Consider the following 19596-nt stretch of genomic DNA (forward strand, 5'->3'; position numbering starts at 1 on the left):
TCATCTCCCATGCCCACACAACAGAACCATCTCTCCTCTCTGTGCCAGTCTGAACCCTGCAGGTAATGATAAAGGAAAGCAAATGCTAATAGTGATACCCTCAGATTGATTCTGTGTGCCAAACCGGATATTTGTCAATTTGTTTATTGTCCCTCCACATTTTTTGTGCTTGTTAGTTAGCTTCCTGCCATCCCCTCTTTCTATATTTCTCCCCTTCCTTTTTTAATTATCTTCCAGGACCTTGGGCAGCAGCTCAATTCCAACATTCAATTCTGTGAGAGATTACATTTTGACACGGCTCAGTCATATTATTTGATTTCAATTTCATAGTAAATGTGGAAACAGCCCAGCAGCCCTAGTCATGAATATGGTGCAGGTTGGATGCATAATGCGCTGTTTTTTTTCCAAGGAGTTTAAGCAAAGGGAGATAAATAAATTGTGAAAAAAAAAAAAAGAAAGAGGTTTGGCCTGCCTGTAAAAAGTGCTGGTGTCGTGCCCGGTCACTTCTGGAGCATCCCCTGTGATTCATTTTCCATCCTGTCCTTGTTTTTTGCTCATGAATAGCAAGCAGATATGGATTACTGAATAAAAACAACGTCTTAAATTGACGTGCCAAGGTGGCTGCTACATAATAAATGTTTGGTGTCCTGATATATTCCTGTCAGTCAATGACAATTGGTTATGCTGTATCAGTAGATTATGAATGTAATGTGTCTCTGCTGTTCCCTCAGAGATAGAATTCAATGAGCAGTGAAGACGTATTTTATCACTTCTCCTTGTAGGTGGCTGAGCCTGCTGCTTTGCTCACTCTCAGAGAAGTCACAGGATACAGGAGAGCAGAGTGCACAAACAACAAAGAATGATTACATAAGAGGTTTCAGATGAAAGAGAGAGAAAGGGACAAAATGTGTAAAGATGGAGGGGAGAGTTTGGAGAAATGAAGAGGCTCTGTGACCACAGGGGGATATTAAAATAGAGCAAGACTCAAAGTGGTGACTAGCAGCTCCAAACTGGTGTTAGCATAACACAGTTTAAAAAGGAGCAATACAGCGTCTTAATGTTTACGTTGAATCAAGATAATTAAAGCACCTGTGGTGGGATTTTTGAATTTTAGATTTTGACAACCCCTAGTGGTTGAACCAAGCGGCAACCTCTGGTCTCAAAATATGAAGTCTATGCGGAAGTGTTATAAACTGCAATTCATCAAGGATCCACTTGAGGCTGGCTGCAGAAACACTGGAAACCACATACACACTAATTCAAAAAAGACAATCTTTTCACAATTTTTTTTCTAACGTGACAGTTCAGAAGATTAGATTAGATTTATTGTCACTGAGCATGTAACATGTAACAAGCAATGAAATATAGATAGCATCTAACCAGAAGTGCTTAGCAGTAAGTTAAATAACATGGATAATACAGAATATACAAATATGACAGATGAATAAATATCATATAATATGTATCTACATGAATGACTAGACTATATATGTACAGTAGTGCAATAGGGATTAAAAGAGATTTACATTTTACAATTTTTACATTTTACAGTTTGTGCAGGATGAATGAATGAATGTATGAATGTACAGGATGGAAAGTGCAGTTAATGGTGCAGTGGTGATTCAGTCCTGAGGTAGTTCGTAAGCATGTTTATGTGAGTGAAGGTGGGGTGGGGCGTCGGGGGACAGAGTTCAACAAAGAGACAGCTGTGGGGAAGAAGCTGATATTAAGATTACGAGTTTTTGCCCAAATAAGGACATGACTGACTTGACTGACAGGTGAGAACACATAGCTGTTTGCTAGGAGGCTCAAACCCCGCCCCTTTACCTCACACTAAAGGCTGATTTATACTTCTGCATTGAATCGATGGCGTAGTCTATGCCTGGAGGTCCGCTTAGCTACCGTACCTTCGCAGAGGCCTATGAACGTAGCTGACATGCACCTCCTCCAAAATGTAAGTAGGTGTAGAATTGACGCGGACCGCAAGCCCTGTGATTGGTCCGCTCGGTGGCTTGTAGCAATAGCAACAGCAATTTTATATAAAGCATCATCCAACCCATTCTCCTCTACTGTTCCCCCTGCTACTACAACATGCTAACTGTCTCCAACAAAAACAAACTCATACACACCACAAACACTGCCACCAAAATCGTCCGCCTCCCCGCACCCAACCTGTCTGACCTCAACAACAGAGCCATCATACGCAGAGCACGGACTATAACACTGGACCCCCAACACCCCCTCTACTCAGTCTTCACACTACTCCCCTCCGGTCGCAGATACAGATCCCCTTACTGTAGGCGAGCCCGGTTTGGCAGAAGCTTCGTCCCATCGGCCACTGCACTGCTAAATAGAATGCCATTGTAATGTGTCTGGTGTGTTTATATGTGTCCAGTGTGTTCATATGTGTCCGGTGTGTATATATGTAGGATGAGGTGCACCATTGCTGTGAGGCTGGGTGGATGTTTATTGGTTATTGTGTTCATACATGTATTCCTGTACAGGCGGTGGCAACAAATCTCCTTATTAAGGACAAAATAAAGATCTATCTATCTATCTGTTTATAAAGCACATTTCATTACACCTAAGTTCAATGTGCTTTACATGGAGAATAAAAAAAAATAAAAACATTTTTCCAAATAGAAAAACAATAGATACACCCAACATACAGCAGACACAGCAATCAAACAAACAGCAATAGTTGCTGCACATGCATCCAGTCACAACAGTCATCATATCATTCATGCGCTTGATAAAATAAATATGTTTTGGGTCTTGTATTTACTGCACTTCTGGGATCCCCGCTCATCAGCCATATATTTCATCTCATTCTCTCTATTCTTCCCTGTGATCATGTCTGTATGATAAGCAGCAACATGTATCAGCTGTAGATTAACATAACAGGCTCTGAATCACTGTGGAAAAGTAAACAGAGATCGTAGCGGGGATCCAAAACAGCGCTCAGGAACAGATGGGTGACGTCACGGATACTACGTCCATTTTTTATATAGTCTATGTAACAACAACAGAATATGGGAATTTTTTATTGACAAGTTTTCCTTAAAAAACATATAAGAAACTAGAAAAGAAGCAGTGATTTACTGAAATAATCCCATATTAAAGTCATAAAAATTAAAGACTCTATAATATATTTATGTAAAGGTATAATAAAGTCCAGAGTGGACTGATGTTTCTGCACCAAGCTAAAATAGTTCTGTTTTATTTGGGGGGGGGGTGTTTGAAATAAAGTTGTGCGATGTACTGAAAACAGTGAACATTAACTTTGGATTGGTAATGTGTTGCTGCTCTGTTTTTTTACTTCCCACTGTGCACAGTTGTAGCAGCAATATGCCTTGTTTTGGACATAGAAACTGTTTGTGGCTAATTTGCACAGGAGCAGAAGACAAGAGCTAATTGTTTACCACACTGGTTTTCAACCTGGGGGTTATGACCTTACTTGGTTTCACAACAGGGATCTGAGGAGTAATAAGGTTTTAAAACAAGATAGAAAAAAGCTAATTTCTGCCTCACAAAGTTAGAATTTTTTTTAATTCTCTCCCAGATCTGCAGCTCACATGATATAGGACCATCTTTGATCATACCTCTCTCTCTGATCGGAATACAGCTAATGAGAAGTGATGTTTGGCTGTGTGTCTTAGACTCATTAATCTAATGTGTTTAAATCCTCTCTGTGTCTCCCCCGTAGATGCCTGGGAAAAATTCTCCTACCCATACTCTAAAAAAGAATTTGGCAAATGGGAACTGGTTCTGCCGCCAAAGCCTGACAAGTCTCCAGCTGTGGATCACAACACCAAACTGAAGGTAGAGAACACAACATCTTCATACCTGTTTTCACGCCCTCAGCAGGAGTTGTCTTGCCACGGTGGTGCTAAGAATTGTCACTATAATGCACCGGGGAGCTTCCCTGTCATGTGTGGTGTCTTATGAACCAAGTGGAAACCTGGCGTGTCGCCATCAACAACATGTCATACTCACAGCGCGCAGATGGAGATTACTGTATGTACACAATCTGCACAGTGGAAGGTAGATACACCTGAGGAGCCCGACAAAGGGCTTTTATTTCAGCTCCAGCCTGCGGCAGGTTTCCCTCAGGACATTTTGTTGTATTTTTCTGTGCAAAGCTCAGCCCTCACTGCGTGCAGACGAATGGTTTTTAGCTCTGGTAAATAATTCATCAGGGTTAAATGCAAAAGACGCACCTCCCATTATGCATTGTCTCCCAAGCTAGCAGTGAGGATGAGAAATAATCCTGAAATGAGATGCCAGGCGTGGAATGGATGGCATCGTGGCGCCTCTCTCCTTGGGACCGGGTCATCGCTGGCACACTCCTGCGCCCTGGACAGGCTGCCCGGCTCCCATTGTCAGCGGAGGTCAGTCTAAGGACGATAAGAAGCAGATGGAAAAGCTGGCACCTGGCCTTTCCCTGTGCCCCCCCGCTGCCTGTGAATGGCTGTCTCGCTGTGAGCTCCACTTTAGAATTAGTTCCACAGCACTCCCTCGTGGAGGCACAAGCCCGGCTCCAATCGCTCTCGTGTAGAGCAGCTTGCCCTCCCATCCCCTTTGTTCTGGGCCCAATTTGTCTCCATAAACAAGCAGTGTCCTTTTGTGGGTACAGTTTGTACAATGAGCTCTTAATGTGAGAGTTTGGAAGACTTTAAAGAAGTGAACCAAAGTATCATCTAAGCGATTTAACAACCTCGTTGTCATCCACACCTAACTTCTCGCATATGCCTGGCTCTCAGTTGTTTTTCCCGTTCATGCACCCCTCGGCCTGCCCAGCAGTCTGATTTTTCTTTAATGGGCCTAATGCTGGCCAATTTGTCTGAAGGACCGGCTCTGTCAGACTTTATGCCAGTCCATTTATCCAACTATCTTTTCCTAATCCTATAAACTGTGAAGCATGTCATAAGGGGAGCCAGGCAGCTCGCCCTCAGGTGGCCTGGCCATAATGAAAAAACCCCAGAGGGGGGTCTGGCCAACATCTCACAGGCAGGTGGCATTGGAACAGTCATTACTTCACAACAGCGGCCAGAATTAGTTGGGTTCTAATGCTGGTTTCTGCAGGGGACGAAACAGGGCGAACACACACTGTGGGTAACACTGCAGGATCGATTTCTTGGTGGGTTTTCTCCCTCTCATGCTGGCTTTCTCCTTTCTTATTTGACTGATGGAGGCAAAGTAACTCTTCAGTTGGATTTCCAAACTATACTTATTTGACCCCCTTCCAGTCTTCAATTCTAAGCGTAATAGATGAGAGGCAACGGATAATGATTTAGATTTCCTAGTTTTCTAAATTACTCCCTGGCTCAAACCCTCTCTCAAGACGGGCCAGAAAGTTGCTGTGTTGAAATCAAAAGATTTGCTCACAAAAATAAAACGCAGCACAATTTCCATCGAACCCAGACTCCCACCAACAACTACTCCGGTCAATACTGCAGCCTTTTCTCCTGCAGACCATGTTGTGTCTTTAATGCTCAGTGGGAGTCCAGTGTAATATATCAATGTGAGGGTTTTTCAGTGGGGCAGGGGTTGTCATGGGACATGTTGAAAAATGTTTGCTGTATGAGTAGAGCAGTCTTTACCATCTTTTCTGAATAATGGATGACGAGTAACTGCTCAGTTTTATGATGTAAGCATTTCATGGCTGGAAGATGTAAATAAATGCTGACTGTAAAATCACATACATGCAGGGACAAAAACACGCGGGGCTCACAGAGGACCTTAAAGCATCCGCTGATTTATGACTTTCTTCCTTTTTCATAATTACATTTTCACTTTTGCATCACTTTCACTTCATTTTGCCTCCTATAGCTCTCCCCTCACTATGTTGTGAGTCCAGATTTCCAAACCTACACCATGTTTCACGTGGTCCATATCCCTCATCCTCTTGTTGAACATAGTGTGTGTCCCCGTCCTCCCGGTTTATGTAAATTGCCTTTAGTGTCATCTGAATGTCCCCTCTCTGTGTCATTGTTTAAGTGCCCTTGCTGAAACACAACGCTCATTTGTCTCATTTCCCAGGTGGTTGTTCACACCAAGGCGGGGGAGCGGCTTTACCGGATCTCACCCTGGGCGAAATATGTGACAAGGGAGGAGAAAGCTGTCATCTATGACTGGGTGCACTGGGACCCCCCTCAACCTTACACTGTAAGTCATTACAGTAATGCTTTTTCCCCAAGTGTTTATTTCATGTTTGTATTTATTATTTTCAGCTGTGATTGATCAGAATTTTAAAAAAAGGTACTATAAATATTAGGGATGTAAAGAAATATCATAAGACGGTAGAAAATCGATACAAATAAGTGATGATTAAAATCGATTCAACAAAATGTGTATTGTGATATCATTTTTAAACAGAAGAAGACGCTATATGCGTTTCCCTCCACTTGTTCAACATCATTAAACCACCTCTTAACCTTTTAAATTATAAATGAATGAGCAGTTTTGCGATCAGCTTGGCCGTTGTTTACTTCCGCTTTCCAAAACCGGAAATCCAGTGACGTCTGGCTCAGCATACTGCAGAACAGATCCAACAGAACAGTCATACTACATACTAAATGTAGTATGTATTAGGCAGTACCTGCTGCCTACTACATTCATAGTTAGTATGTAGCAGGCCGTTTCAAAACAGACACTGAGTAGAGGATAACAGACGTCGCGGTAGCAGGTGAAGACCTTGCAGTTATGCTGATATTTAATATCTAATACTTTCATTTGGGAATCGTTCACTTTCCATTTCTTTATAATTGTTCTGAAATTTTCCAACAAGGTACTTTAGTACGGTCATTTTTAGTTTTTTTTGCAAGGTGCTGAAAAAAAGTATGCAGTGCTTTTATTTGAGTTACAACACACCTTGAAAATGAAAAAGGATTACTTTGTTTACAAAGAAATATAAGAGAAAAAAAAAATATTGCAACTGTCCATATCTGAGAATTGAAATAAAATAATAATTATTTAGATTTTGAGTTAAATCCAGTTTTCTTTAAAATCAAGATTAGTATCGAATCATGGGTTGAGTGTATCCTTACATCCCTAGTAAATATTGAAATAAAATAGTGCAGTTTAAAAATCCTCAAGAAGCTGTTTTAATCCTTCTCTGTGGCTTTGAGCATTTTCTTATCTTAATATTGCGTAATGACCTTGTTTGATATCAAACGTGACGATCCGTGTCTTTCCTCAGTAAATCTCACACATTCAGGCAAACTGATCTGATACTGGGTTTTCTGTAAACACAAGAGGGCTTCATATTGAAAAAGAACTCATCAAAGCTCATAAAAATTGAAAGAAGATTCATCAAGCTAATGTCCGCTCTTCTTTCTCGCCGTGTAACATACACATTTACATTTGCAATCAGCCTTTATCTCAGATCTGCAGCTGCGGTGGCCTCACTACAGTCTCTGCTTGCTGCTGATTTGAGAGGCTCTGAATGCGTCTCAATGCTGCTTGACGCCCTCAGCACAAGTGCACAAAGGCAAAAACAATAAGAGGCTGTTAAAGACCACCTTGCTTTCTTTATCGCTGGTTATTTGGCAACGTTTTAATTAGAGGAGACCTCTTAGTGGCGGTATATGCACTTTATGTACAAGTGGCTGAATCATGTACTTACAATGGAGGGTTCAAAAGGGCCTGCTAGGCGGCCATCAGGAAATGAGCTCTATGTGTAAAATAAATCCCTCTCCCGTTGTGTAACACAGACAGTGTGAATCATGAATCCTTTAATATTTAACATGCACAGAACCATTTTCAGCCTCAGTGGTAATATTGCTGCAGAGACGCAGAGAACCCACACTGTGTCTTTGACCTTTTGCTTCATAATTACTTACCAAATGTGCGCTATTTTTAGACCTTTTTTGGAAGAAGTTCGGGGCTCTTTCATGATTCTCTGTCCAATTTTGGTTTCTCTCTTCAGCATATCCACCCTCGCCCTAAGAAGCCCACGAGCCTGCGCATATACGAGGCCCACGTGGGCATTGCTTCACCTGAGGCAGAGATCGCCTCATACACCAACTTCACAACCAAAGTGCTGCCTCGTATTAAAGACCTCGGTAAGACACAAGACTTTAACTCTCTTCCTTTTTGGCGTCACTCATAGGTAGTGTTCCTATGTCGAACCTCAGTCCAACTCTTGATGACAACTTGAGAACATTTTGTATCCATCGCAGCCAAAATCAAACAAGTAGTAAAGCCCTGAGGTGACGTTCCTATATACCCCCCTACACATCAGATCACAGCCAACAATGGGTGCTGGAAAAACAACACCTGAGGGGTTTGAGATTCATGTTTTTAGAACCACCAGTGTCCCATGCCATCTCCGTCAGCCCTGGTGCACGGCCCAGCAGACATGCCGAGCAGCTCTGAGAGCCGCTCTTCCTCTAGCAGCACTATTTTCAGTGGCAGACCTGTCACACTCCCTCTGCACAAAAGCACATCAGCAAGTCAACATCCTGTTTACTGGCATGACCTGCAGGGAGCGGGCTGTGTTTTGTAAGGAGGGCTCCACAGCACCAGTCACACAGCACACAGCGGTTATGGCTCCAAAACTGACAACTTGTTTCTATTTGCATGATCTTCCCCCAGACTGGCAACAGAGGACGAAAGCTATCTTCTTTCATATCATTCAAGAAAACATATTTCACACAGAGGAACTTATAGAAAGTTAACCTTGTTATTTTAATGTCATCATTAGTTATTTTTCCTCTGTGGAGAGAATTAGTTTCAGGTTGATTTTTTAACAAAGGAGTTACAAATTCTGCGTCACCTTTTCCCCTTTATCCTCTTTTTAGAATAATTGGTTATACTCCAAAGAAAAATCACTGAGCTCTCACTTTTTTTTTTGCGTGTTCTCATTACACATGCGACTCATTAACTGGGATGTCTGATTAATTTTCATAATAACTGGACCTATGATAAAGAGCCGAGTTCAAATGTGACTTTCAACCTCGCAGAACAGAGCCCTGCCTCAGATTGTAATGCTGCTCATATAAGTTGTGGTGTTATTATTATACATTCAGCCCGAGCCTGCTGCGGTGACATTATTAAAAGGCTCAGGTATGACTGGCGCAGCAAACCAGAAGCAATCTGATAAATGCTGTTTGCCTCCTCGTGTCATCCTGTTTAAGAGTAAACGCTGTCAAAGAATCACCTGCAGCAGCTGAGGGAATCTGCACAATAGGATTCTCCAGGAGGCTAAACTCCAGCGTCTCTAGTGACGTCTGCCTTTGACGTCCTGCCATTTCATTTTCCAGACAGAGGAGAGAGTTTATAGAGGAATATAAAAAAAAGAGAAACTTCCTTTCACCCCTGTGCTTTGTCACTCTCCCTCAGAAGCCAAAGTTTCTCTCTCTCCAGCCTGAAAGGAGCAGCGATATAAATAAACAAATCTGCTCCACACAACAGTGAGAAACCGCAGGGCCTCCCTCCAGAGCGCTCAGTGGCACTTTAAAAGCCTGTTGTTCTCTTATTCATAGAAGCAGTTTTTTTTTTTTGCGGGTCCTTTTTGAAATGTCGTACATGACCTCCTGACTCTGATAGCTGGTGTTTCCCTGTAGCCACAGCTTGTCTTTACGGCAGCTCAGCCGCGTGTCAGTAAGGAAACGCCTGGAGCTCAAATACACAGTCTGACTGACACAGGTCGAACAGTCTTAATGTTTCAGATGCGAGCTGAGCAGTAACAACTTCTCACATAATGTGGTCTGCAGACAGAAGTCATCTGCTCTGTTTGTGCTTCCAAGAATGATCTGCATTGTTAGCTGACCTTTTGTATATCATCTAACGAGCTGGGTTTTATTCATGTCCTCCATGTTGTTTTTTTTCTTCTCTCTGGTGTCTGTCTCCAGGTTATAACTGTATCCAGCTGATGGCTATCATGGAGCACGCCTACTATGCAAGCTTCGGATATCAGATTACTAGTTTTTTCGCTGCCTCCAGGTAAACACACGTCAAAATTAATATGATTTATGTATGTTGTACATGCTTGATTGCAGAGGTGTCAAGTTAGATAGAAAAACATGTAAAGCATTTTTATTATCTCAGGCGTTTTCATAGTAACTCCTCACACACACACACACACACACACACACACACACACACACACACACACACACACACACACACACACACACACACACACACACATTTCAATGCTATTAATAGGCAACATTTTTCTACATTAGTCATTCAGTTTATTTGCATACTGTAATTACCTGTCTGTGTTGGAGTTTTCATTGTTTGTGGTAGAATCTGCCTTTTTCTTACTGGAATCAAGTGATTCAGAAGAAACGAAGCGTGCACTCTGAACGTGATGTGAAAGACAAAAGCCTGTGTGCGCATTTCTTTAAAGTGGAAGGAAACAGCTGATCTGAAGTCTAGGACATTTGAAGCTGTCTTCTGTAGTCTCTGTTATTGAAGATTGTTATAAAGTGCTGTTAACACTCAACAGTTGGGTTATTTCCATGGACGGTATAAATAATGGATGTAGTATCCGTGACGTCACCCATCTGTCGGCGGGAGCCATATTGGAAATGTTGAACTCCACATAACTGCTGTTGAGCGAGTGTGACATAAAGAGGCGGGCTTTGAGCCTCCTAGCCAACAGCTACAGTGTTCCCGCCTGTCAGTCAAGTCAGCTGTGCCTCTCGTAATGGAAACCTTGCAATTTAAAAAAAATAAAAATGATTTAACCTTTATTTAACCACATGAGACCCATTGAGATCCAGACCTCATTTACAATGGCGACCTGGCCAAGAGGTCAGCAGCACACGTCAAAATAAATAGCACAACTCAACAGCATGGAGCATATATACAGACAGTATGTAGAAGCAATCAATAATTTAAAAGTGCAACTTATTTTCAAATAAAGTGAAATTTGTGATTACAAAACAGCATTTAAAAACACAGGCACTGTTCTGGGGTCTGTCTTTCATTTAAGATGGACCCAAAGGTGTCCAGTGAGATAAGATCTGACATATTCAAATCCTTCTGGAGTTTATTCCAGGCAGTAGGAGCAACAAAACTGAACGCTCTCTAACTTAACTCTGTCCGAATATGGGGAACACACATTTGTAAAGTGTTGAGGACACAAGGCATAGTGGCTTTTTGATCTTTGAAGATACACACATAAATATGTTGGGACCAAGCCAAGAAGACATTTATAAATTAGACGTAGCCAATGTGTATGCCTGCGCACACTCAATCTTAATATCTTATCTATATATCTTCGAAATTGCCGCGTCGATTGTGCCGATCGAAATATGAGCTATCCAGACTACACTTGTTTTTTGAACCAGGCTGTAAACATGTTTATTTCTGCTGTAATGATCGACCTTTTAGAATTGGTGTGTATGTGGTTTCTGGTGGTATTTCCGGAGCCAGCCTCTAGTGGACACTCAAGGAACTGCAGTTTGTTGCACTTCTGCATTGGCTTCAATTATCATGGCCTGAGGTTGCTGCTTGGTTATTTCATGTTGTATTCCCAAAAGAAGCAGCACAAGGCATATTTCAAACTTCCAGTCATTAATGTAAACACTCAGCAATACCTCAGTCTGTATGTAGGGGCGTGTCCAGAGGGGTGGTTCTTAACTTGCAGTGTTTCACATGTCATTTCTAGGCAAGGCAAGGCAAGGCAACTTTATTTGTATAGCGCATTTCATACACGAGGGCAACTCAATGTGCTTTACATTAAAACATTAAAAGCTAGGAAATATTCAGACAAGCATAGAAGAGCACAATTAAAATGACAAATATAATAAAACAGAAAAGAAAAGGAAAATGCACAATTTGCAATTTTCTACCACTCCTCCTGTCACTTACAGCATCTGCCCTCAAGAACGACCAAAATAGTTTGAGAGAAATTGCTGTTTATTGGAAGGTCTGCTTAAAAAGAAGAAACTGAGTGAGCAACTTTCCATATCATAGAAATATTCACCTCATGTCAAGGTTAGGAAGTCTGACACCAGCAATAATCTCCCTGTAAATCCATTTGCTGTAAATCCGCAGAGTGGAGGGAGTTGCAGATAAAGATGGGCTAGTCTTAGCATTTATCTTCTCTCAGAGATTCCTCCTCCTCCTCCTCTGCTCATAGTAGAGCATAAACCCAGAGTGTAATGTATATAGTGTAATTTCACCCATGATTGATCTCTCAGTGTCATTTAAGACCTGAGCGCTGGAGTAGCAGGAAGCAGGGAAATACTGTCACTATGTGTCCTGTTTTGCAAGGAAGTTGATGTTATGATAACTGGAAGGACAGACAGGACGTTATTGGACAATATAAAGAGCGAATGGCACAGATATGTGTGTGTGGGTTTAGAATGGGGGCATGAAGGCATTGCCGCAGTTACTCTGTGGAGTTACCACAGTGTCTTCTTTATTACTCTTGAAATAGTGTGAAGGACTAAAGAGGAGTTCAAACCTTTAACATGACGCACATGTGTCCGGTCTGTTTAATACAGTGAATGATCCAAGAAGGAGACAGAGGTGTATTCAGTGTGTGGTAATCTGTTTCACTGTAGTACAAATTAAAACCAATAAAAAACAAGGATGTCTGATGAACAACCTACAGACAAGTTTTTTTGGGGGGAGGAAGAATGTTACTTTTATTATATATTATTCAGGATAGGTTTGAACAAGTTCTGTTATTAAACAAATTGAAATACAACAAAAATATTTTTTTGGGACAGAAAAAAAAGGAGCTTTGACAGAAAGAGAGAGTATACATCATTGTGTTTACAGATGTATACAAAAGATACGCAGACGACATCTTCATAGTGTAGAAATTAACCACAATATATTAGCTTCATTTTCAAACTAACGAAAATGAAGCCAAAACTGCAGCCTTTCACACTTCCATATATTGAAGTGCAAAATACTGCAGTTCCTTGAGTGTCCACCGGAGCCTGGCTGTATCAGGTCTCATATTTAGATCAAGCGACAACCTCGGGATGTGAGAATTGAAGCCCATGCGGAAGTGTTAAAAACAGCAGTTCCTTGAGTGTCCACTAGAGGCTGGCCCCGGAAGTACCAGAAACCACATATACACCAATTCAAAAAAGCTGATCTTTAGAAATAAACAGCAGAAATAAACATGTTTACAGCCTGGTACAAAAAAACGAGTGTAGTCTGGATAGCTCATATTTCGATCGGCACACACTGGGGGGGGTGAATTTTTTCATACCACTGCAATTTCGAAGATACTAAGATTACAAGTTTTCCATTACAAGAGGCACAGCTGACTTGATTGACATGCAGGAACACTGTAGCTATTGGCTAGGAGTCTCAAAGCCCGCCTCTTTGCGTCACACTCGCTTGACAGTAGTTAGGTTGAGTTCAACATTTCCAATATGGCCGCCAACGATTGGCCTCAAAACAATGCTTCAGAAACAGATGGTTAACGTCACGTATACTACGTCCATTATTTATACACTCTATGGTTTAGATGCCCATTTTTACAGCAAAATTTAACTAAATTAAAATAGCTTAAGTATCGACAGCTCATGTCTTTATTCTCGAGAACTATACAGGGTTCCATTTTTTGTATAAAGCATCTGTTTTGGTTATATCAAGAAGAAGAGTTATGCATACATTGGCATAATGTGAGCATGGATGAGTTGACTGACAGGCGTTAGTGTTGTAGCTGTTTGCCAGTAGGGCAAAGGCCTACCTCAGCTCCACCTCTGTGTCTGTGTTTGGGCTGTCTGAAAGTTAGGTTGAGTAAACATTTTCAGTCTGGCAGCCGCCATCGTTTGGCTTCAGAATGCCTCTTCAGAGCTGGGTGACGTCACTGACACTGTTTATACAGTCTGTAGTTCAAGTTAGTAAGACTGGTCCATTTTCCCTCTCCAGCTACTTTGTCATCAGGGTTTAAATAAAGGGTCAAGATAAGAAGCCGGGGCTCGTTTGAGAAGAAGGTGCTGAGGAAGTGGTCTGGTCATGGTGAACTAATACAAACCTGTCTCTCTGTGTGTCTCTGTAGTCGGTACGGTACCCCTGATGAGCTGAAGCAGCTGATAGATGTTGCTCACTCAATGGGCATCGTGGTGTTGCTGGACGTCGTTCACAGCCACGCCTCCAAAAACACAGAGGATGGCCTGAACGGCTTCGATGGCTCCGACTCTTGTTTCTTCCACTCTCCACCCAGAGGAGATCACGCCATGTGGGACAGCCGTCTCTTCAACTACTCCAGGTACGTCATCGTCATGTTAGATGAGAGGTGCCAAAAGTAAAGTCAGAGGCCATTAAGGGCATATTTTTAGAGAAAGGTACTCAACATAAAGTTGAAATATAAATATCTACAGATGTATTACCACCTCCGTGCCTCACATCAAGATGTATGAACAAAGAGTTGTTTTATTTAAGCATATGATGCTATCAGTTTATTGCCACCAGAATATGCTGTGCAGTGAAACAAGATGTTTGCAGAAGGGCATTAGTGCATATGTTTAAAGCAGGTTTGCAAAGCCAGTTTGATGCCCCTTGTGTGCAAACTTACATATTCATTTTCAACAGAGTAGAGAAACCCTTCCCAGAGAACACTTAAAGCTGATTGCAAAGTTTTTCTGGAGTTGAGAGCTTCAAGGACCACATTTCATACAGAAAACAGAGCACTAACACTATGTACTGATGCACAGAAGCAGTAAAACAGGTTATTAACAGTTAATCTACTTGAAACCAGCATTGCTAGACTCTTTGTCTTTGACTTTATGCCACCATAATTGTAATTAAATCCATCGTCCCCTTTTTTTCTGAGCCTTTAAGTGCCGTTCAAGATGTAAAAGCGAGAAACTGTTCACTGATTACTGCAATTGTAAGTCCAGTCCACATAATGCTTTATATGTAGAGTCTCAAAGCTGCATTTAAATATGACACATGATGCTACACAGCTAAGAGAGATTTAGAACCAGTCAGGACTACATCATATAAATTCAAATATTTACATTTTAAAGCGAGCTTGATGAACGACACGTAGGTTTTAGAAGCTGCAGATATGTATGAGCAACATATGAACAGATTGATGGATGAGGTCAAACGGAAATTGGCATACCACTCTTTATTTTCTCTCAGTCTATCTGATTCTGTGTGATGTGCTGAAGGTCAAAAGCCTGACATGATCTCAGAATGACAGATTACATCTCTCGGCATAATGGCCGTGCGCTGGGGTTCACTGTTAATCTGATATTCCTAAGGCGTAAAAAAAAAAAAGGCTATTAGTGGTGAATTTAAGTTCCCTCAAATATTCTTGATTTGTTACCTTTTTACACATTTGCCCAGACAGGAGCTGAATTTTAATGCATTATGAGTAATGATTGGATGGTACAGTGTTGGCAGGCTCTGCTAATGCGCATATTTTTGGCTAATTATAAAAGTGAAAGGAAGATCATAAAAGGCCTTAAGTCTCAGGCTGTTCTGTGACTCTGCTGGTGCTCAGTGTAAACCTAAACTATTGATTGGAGTTGTTGTAGGCCGTGTTAATTAAGTGTCTCCTCTCGCCTCTGTACCCAGAAAATGATCCCAGCACACATTAGAGGGAACAGCCGCTTTTGAGTCTATCAAACCGGCTCCTAATAAGTGTGTGTTGGTGTGCAGCAGCAGTTTCCAATACATTATACAATGTTTAGTGTCAGGCATGGGAGCTATAATAAGAGAACAAGGTTCTTCTTTCATTAGTTATTGAACTCTCCTCATATCCGAAGCACTCATTAAACATGGTGCAGACATATGCCACGGCTGGGAGGCATATGAGGAGCCATTTGTTAAAGCCCAAAGGAGCTTCACAATGTCATCGGCCGTTCATTTGTCTCGCCTGCCTCTCTCAGGTTGTTTGGACGTGTCGTTTGTGTCAAGCTCTTCTGCTGCTCCCTTTGGAAGGAAATGAACCCCAGATCTGAGTCTGAAACACGGTCTGTTTTTAATCAAGCCGCCCGGCTATCAGCCATCACACTCTGACCGTGATGTTCTTATTAGGGTGACGGAAGCTGACTGATACTGGCTATCAGAGCAAAGATATATATTCCTTATGGCTGCCTCTTCTGCTCCGCTCCCAAGTCTGCGTCTTTATCTAAGAGCACCTCTTCTTAGTTGGTGTTTTTATTCAACTTTTCCACAAGACGTTCGACTCAGCCTGAGAGAAAGATGTTTGAATAGAAGCTGATGTCTCATTGTTTACTGGAGGACCCTCTTAGTCAAAGCCGTCTACATTGGAAGACATTCTGCAGACACTTGCCCTTGCTGAATCTAAAGGCATTGTGAGTCGGGAGGTTCTTTGCATCTCTTTACAGAATATATCTTATAGTCTGATATCAAGTCATCAAACTGGATGAATCATTTGAGTATAACAGAGGAAAAGGTGATAAGTTCTTTGCTTTGAGGTGAGACTCTCTGAGTGCCCTTGAATCATCCAAGAATGTTGCCTTCATTTATTTGTCCACCTTCTTGAAGACTTCTTCAACTCTTCACTTGTTATTTAACTTGTAAACGTACGAGGTGGCAAACCAGACACAACCGCTCTTCATGCAACGAGCAGAAAGTAACACAGGGATATCGGTGTTATTTTTAAGCCCTGTTTCTTTTATAAACCGTTTCAAAGACATTAAAGTCACCTTGCAGCGGTGACCGAGTGAACGCGGCTCACTGTACGGTGGCGGTCACAGTCGCCGAGCCTCTCTGCAGATCAGGGCCTTCAGATGTGAGGGTTCTGAGAAGCTTGATGTGGGCTCGCTCTGTAATCCCCCCACCTCTCTCTGGATCATTTGCATCCATTTTTCATCAATCTTTATGTGAATTCTTAAGATATGAAAACTAGGCCTCAGGCCAGGCTTTTGAAAACTCGTTTTAACTCTTCCCCGTGCTCTCATGCTGTGAGAGCGGCCGTGTTTGAGGACCAAGGAGCAATAATTCTCTCTTTGACAAGATTATTCTGTGTGTGTGTGTGTGCGTGTGTGTGCGTGTGTGTGTATTTTAGTACATTCAAATATTGGATTATTATGTGTGAAAGAAACAAATAGTGAATTTGTCTGTGATCTGTGATCCTTAAATATGAGGACAAAAGACATAAAAGAGAAATTTCATGTTTCAGAACCCAGATAAGGCAGATAACGGTTTAATGATGCGTAATCTTGGAATCAATTCATTGATCAAGGTGTGTTTTTTGTAAATCATGTTACCCTCACACTGAAACTAGCTTCTGTCACATGGGTTTCATGTCTGTGAACTAGGGATGTACATTTTAAGTGTTTTCCGTGATCGATCTTTGGAAATGTTAACCATCAATTATCGATTAATTGATAAAAAAAAACAAAAACATTATTATTCTTACGTCAAAAAAAAAGGCCACATACGTTGTCTTCCCCTTATATTTTCTATAGCAACAAAATGCATATCACTGACGGGATTGAATACGGGTACATGTTTGACACGCAGAATATCAATGATCAGGCTCATTAAAATATTCTCCGCGGACATAATCTTATAAAGTGAAGGCTGAGACTACTAACAGAAAATTACTTCAGACTCCCAGTGTCCAGTTTTCTGCCTACTCGTTCTTATAGAGAAAAATAAACGTGTATTTGATCAGGTGTCAGCCAGGAGCGCAACCGGGTCATAATCAGCAGCTGCAGAAAAGCTCAGACGGCTCTGATGTTGCTGATCTGTAAACGTAGTGTACCTGAATTTCCCACCTGTCTGTTGCATTCGTATCCAAAGGTGGGAAATGTCCTGTTTACAGTTGTGAACCTTCGTGTCTGTGTCGTAGTTGGCAGCAGATTTGTATTGATCCTCTTTTAAAAAAGCGCACGGGGAGACCTGACGCGCAGCCGCAGCCGCCAGCAGAGCGTCTTCGCTGTGCGCAACACCTTTAACAGCTGATTCACATCGAAACATGATTTAAACTTAAACACCTCCCTGATAGCTGAGTGTAATATGAGACCACATGATGTTTGTTCCACGTAACGGAAAATTGATAACAAAAATGCGTGTTTCGTGTAATTTCTTAACAATCAATTAATCGATAATCAATTAATTGTGGTCATCCCTACTGTGAACAGCTGTTGTTTATAAAATCTTGCCTTTTTTTTTTTACAACCATGTTACAAATCATTGGACAGATAATTTTCCCAACACTTTATATCTGACTCTAATCTGTTTACGTCTTTATTCTTCAGCTTTCCTGTAAGTTTTCAGCTGTTGGGTGCACAATGTGATAGCCAAACATCCTTTCAATTCTAAACTAAGAGAAGAGCACACAGGGGAAGACATGTAGGGAAGCAAAGAGTCATCCTGCTGATAAATGACAGGTTTTTATTTTAAAGAAGCGGAGCAGAAACCATCACAAAAGAAAAAAAAAATCCATCTCTGGCCCCCTTTGGAGCATTTATGCTTTCTAATACTTGGACCAACTTTGGACTAGAGTTTAGTCCTGACCCAAGTCTGATCAGTCACTTAACTTAGACCTAAACATCAACGTGATGCAGATTCAGTCTGTTCAGTATTTAGTAACCATGATTATTTTCCTCTGCTCCATCGCCTCACATAGAGAGGGGGTGCTGTTCTTTCCCTCTGGTGAGATTTGGGATAATGAGCTCGACATAACTGTTAGGTGGTGTTGGCGGTGCTGGTGGCGGGGGATGGAGCTTCACGTTGAGCCTCTAATAGAACCAGACAAAGTCAGTAGATGGGAACATAGTAGATCTGCACCTCTGATCTATCTTGAAATAAAACATCATGGCTGGGATTTATCTCTATCTCATGATCTCTAGATTCTATAAAGTGTTGATTACAGAGAGATGTTACAATGATCTGTTAATTAACATGTGTATGAGGACATTTAGCAGTGGCCGGAGATGTTTATTCTAGAGATTATTTCTGCTACAGTTTGACACGTGACTGAGGAATGTTTGATAGTTTAGTATCACAAGATTCCAAAGCATCACAGTTGTGTCCTGTACAACTACACTGATCTAAATAACTGGGTGGAAATTCCACACTAACCAATACTACGGTGTCCGTGCCAGCTGGGGCTCGTCCTCCCATTTCTACCTTGCACCCCAGGGACTGTTATTCCCTCAGCAGCGTCTGTAAGGCTGCAGCCTCCCTCATGGCCGTCTGCCAAGTTCTGGCACAGATCCTTTTGTAATTCCAATGCAGTCCCTACTGGTCAGCACGTTTACACACATTTACACACATTTACACACATGGGAGCTTCTTTAAAAGGCAGTGTTTCAAATGGAGAGGCAGAGTTTGGCACACTTTGGCGAGTTCCAAAGCCATCTCAGTCAGAAATAATATTTTCCTAAAAGTAGACCCAGAAATTTCCATACTTAGATCCAAACAAAGTAACAGTAAACGTGAAGGAGAACTGCTCCTGTTTGCTTGTGTTCGATTTTGGAGCGATAACACCGACCCTTAGTTTATGAAAATGAGAAGTTTGAATTTCACAACACAATATTTTGAGAGATGTGTCAATTGCAAAGCTTAGAGAGGAAGGAGAGCTGTATGAGGACAAAAGTCAATAACAGTATTTCTGTTACATCCTGCAAGTAAACTGATAAGAATCCTTTAACATGGAAGTATCACCGACCCTATCAGCGA

General features: G+C 41.6%; 1 protein-coding gene across 2 annotated transcripts in view; it reads left to right on the forward strand.

Annotated features, from left to right (window-relative positions):
* The window catches only part of gbe1b (glucan (1,4-alpha-), branching enzyme 1b), a 104762-nt gene that overhangs the window by 18956 nt on the left and 66210 nt on the right, over positions 1 to 19596 (forward strand). For both annotated transcript variants that reach the window (XM_034700931.1, XM_034700932.1), the window contains exons 3-7: positions 3707 to 3822; positions 6043 to 6168; positions 7931 to 8066; positions 9858 to 9948; positions 13988 to 14197. In XM_034700931.1, coding sequence (XP_034556822.1) covers positions 3707 to 3822; positions 6043 to 6168; positions 7931 to 8066; positions 9858 to 9948; positions 13988 to 14197 — 679 coding nt within the window. The remainder of the gene's footprint in view (positions 1 to 3706; positions 3823 to 6042; positions 6169 to 7930; positions 8067 to 9857; positions 9949 to 13987; positions 14198 to 19596) is intronic.

This window comes from Notolabrus celidotus, chromosome 14, assembly GCF_009762535.1.
Source record: "Notolabrus celidotus isolate fNotCel1 chromosome 14, fNotCel1.pri, whole genome shotgun sequence".
Taxonomy (NCBI): Eukaryota; Metazoa; Chordata; class Actinopteri; order Labriformes; family Labridae; genus Notolabrus; species Notolabrus celidotus.